The sequence below is a fragment of the Aplysia californica genome, unplaced genomic scaffold (genome assembly GCF_000002075.1).
Source record: "Aplysia californica isolate F4 #8 unplaced genomic scaffold, AplCal3.0 scaffold00212, whole genome shotgun sequence".
In the NCBI taxonomy this organism is placed as follows: Eukaryota; Metazoa; Mollusca; class Gastropoda; order Aplysiida; family Aplysiidae; genus Aplysia; species Aplysia californica.
The window spans coordinates 604,982-606,028 of NW_004797482.1; the positions used below are offsets into that span (position 1 = coordinate 604,982).

The 1,047-nt window shown below is 44.3% G+C and overlaps 1 protein-coding gene across 1 annotated transcript in view; it reads left to right on the forward strand.

Moving 5' to 3' along the window:
* Nucleotides 1–883: 883 nt before the first annotated feature.
* The window catches only part of LOC101847264 (iroquois-class homeodomain protein irx-5), a 5,468-nt gene continuing 5,304 nt past the window's right edge, over nucleotides 884–1,047 (forward strand). The window contains exon 1 of the mRNA XM_013083114.1: nucleotides 884–1,005. Coding sequence (XP_012938568.1) covers nucleotides 934–1,005 — 72 coding nt within the window. The 5' untranslated portion in view covers nucleotides 884–933. The remainder of the gene's footprint in view (nucleotides 1,006–1,047) is intronic.

The following is a 1,047-nucleotide window of genomic DNA, read 5'->3' on the forward strand; positions in this document are numbered from 1 at the left end:
ACACACACACACACACACACACACACACACACACACATCCACCTTGCTTCTTACATATGAAGTGAACGATAATAATGTCATCTGTGGCTCAGAGATTGATTGACCTGTAAAGATCCACCTTTACTGACGGTCGCTAGCTAGCTGTTCTCGTGCAATTTGTCCTTATAAAGACCAGTCCATACTTTGAAATGTTGTCAGTCCACATTGTACGCTCGCTCTCCACAAGTAGCCTTTGTGCTCTGCATCTTTTCTTAGTGTTTCCTTGGTAATGATGTGTTGGCGTTTTATATGACCAAAGTAGTGTATTTTAAACTTTATTAATACAACAGAGAGGCTTTTTGTGGAGGAGCGGTTAGTGCGCTCGTCTCAGAAGCGGAAATTCCGGGTTCGAGCCTGGGTTCGGACACGGATATTTTTTGCCCCCCCCCCTGTCCACCCAGCAGTACTGGGTACCCTTTCTTCGAGTTGGGGGAAGTAAAGACGGTGTGGAAAGGAACTGGCCACCTTACCACAATATGCCGAAGGTCCATGAAGTTGTTTCACTAACAAGGCAATCCCCAATGTCCGGATCTTATGCGGGAAAAGCTTTATTTTTAGTAATACAACAGAAATTATATTTATTTCTCGTCAAAGTTTCTTTACTTTTTGAAAAATAGTATTATGTTTTTTGTGCAGCTCAGTAGGTGGTGGGCGCGTGCTCTGGTGTGGTATGATCCTTCCTTCCTATCAAACAACTATCGTCTTTATCTCTCCTCCTTTTTTATGCTTGTTACTCTCTTGTAACACCTCTAATCGTCGGCACTCATATGACCTAATTGTGTTGCAAGTGCCGTAAAACTCTTACTGAAACTAAACTGTGTCTCTTATTGTACCGACAGGTTCGTCCCACTAGATCTGTTTCCTGGTGGCCAAGAACACACCGGGACAGTCAGCATGTTCCGGGCAGGTTATCCACTTCCGGTCAGCCATGGAGAGGTTCAGATGTCGAGTAAATCACTGAGCGCAGTGAGTTCTTTGTCCTCTTTGTGTGTGTGTGTGTGTGTGTGT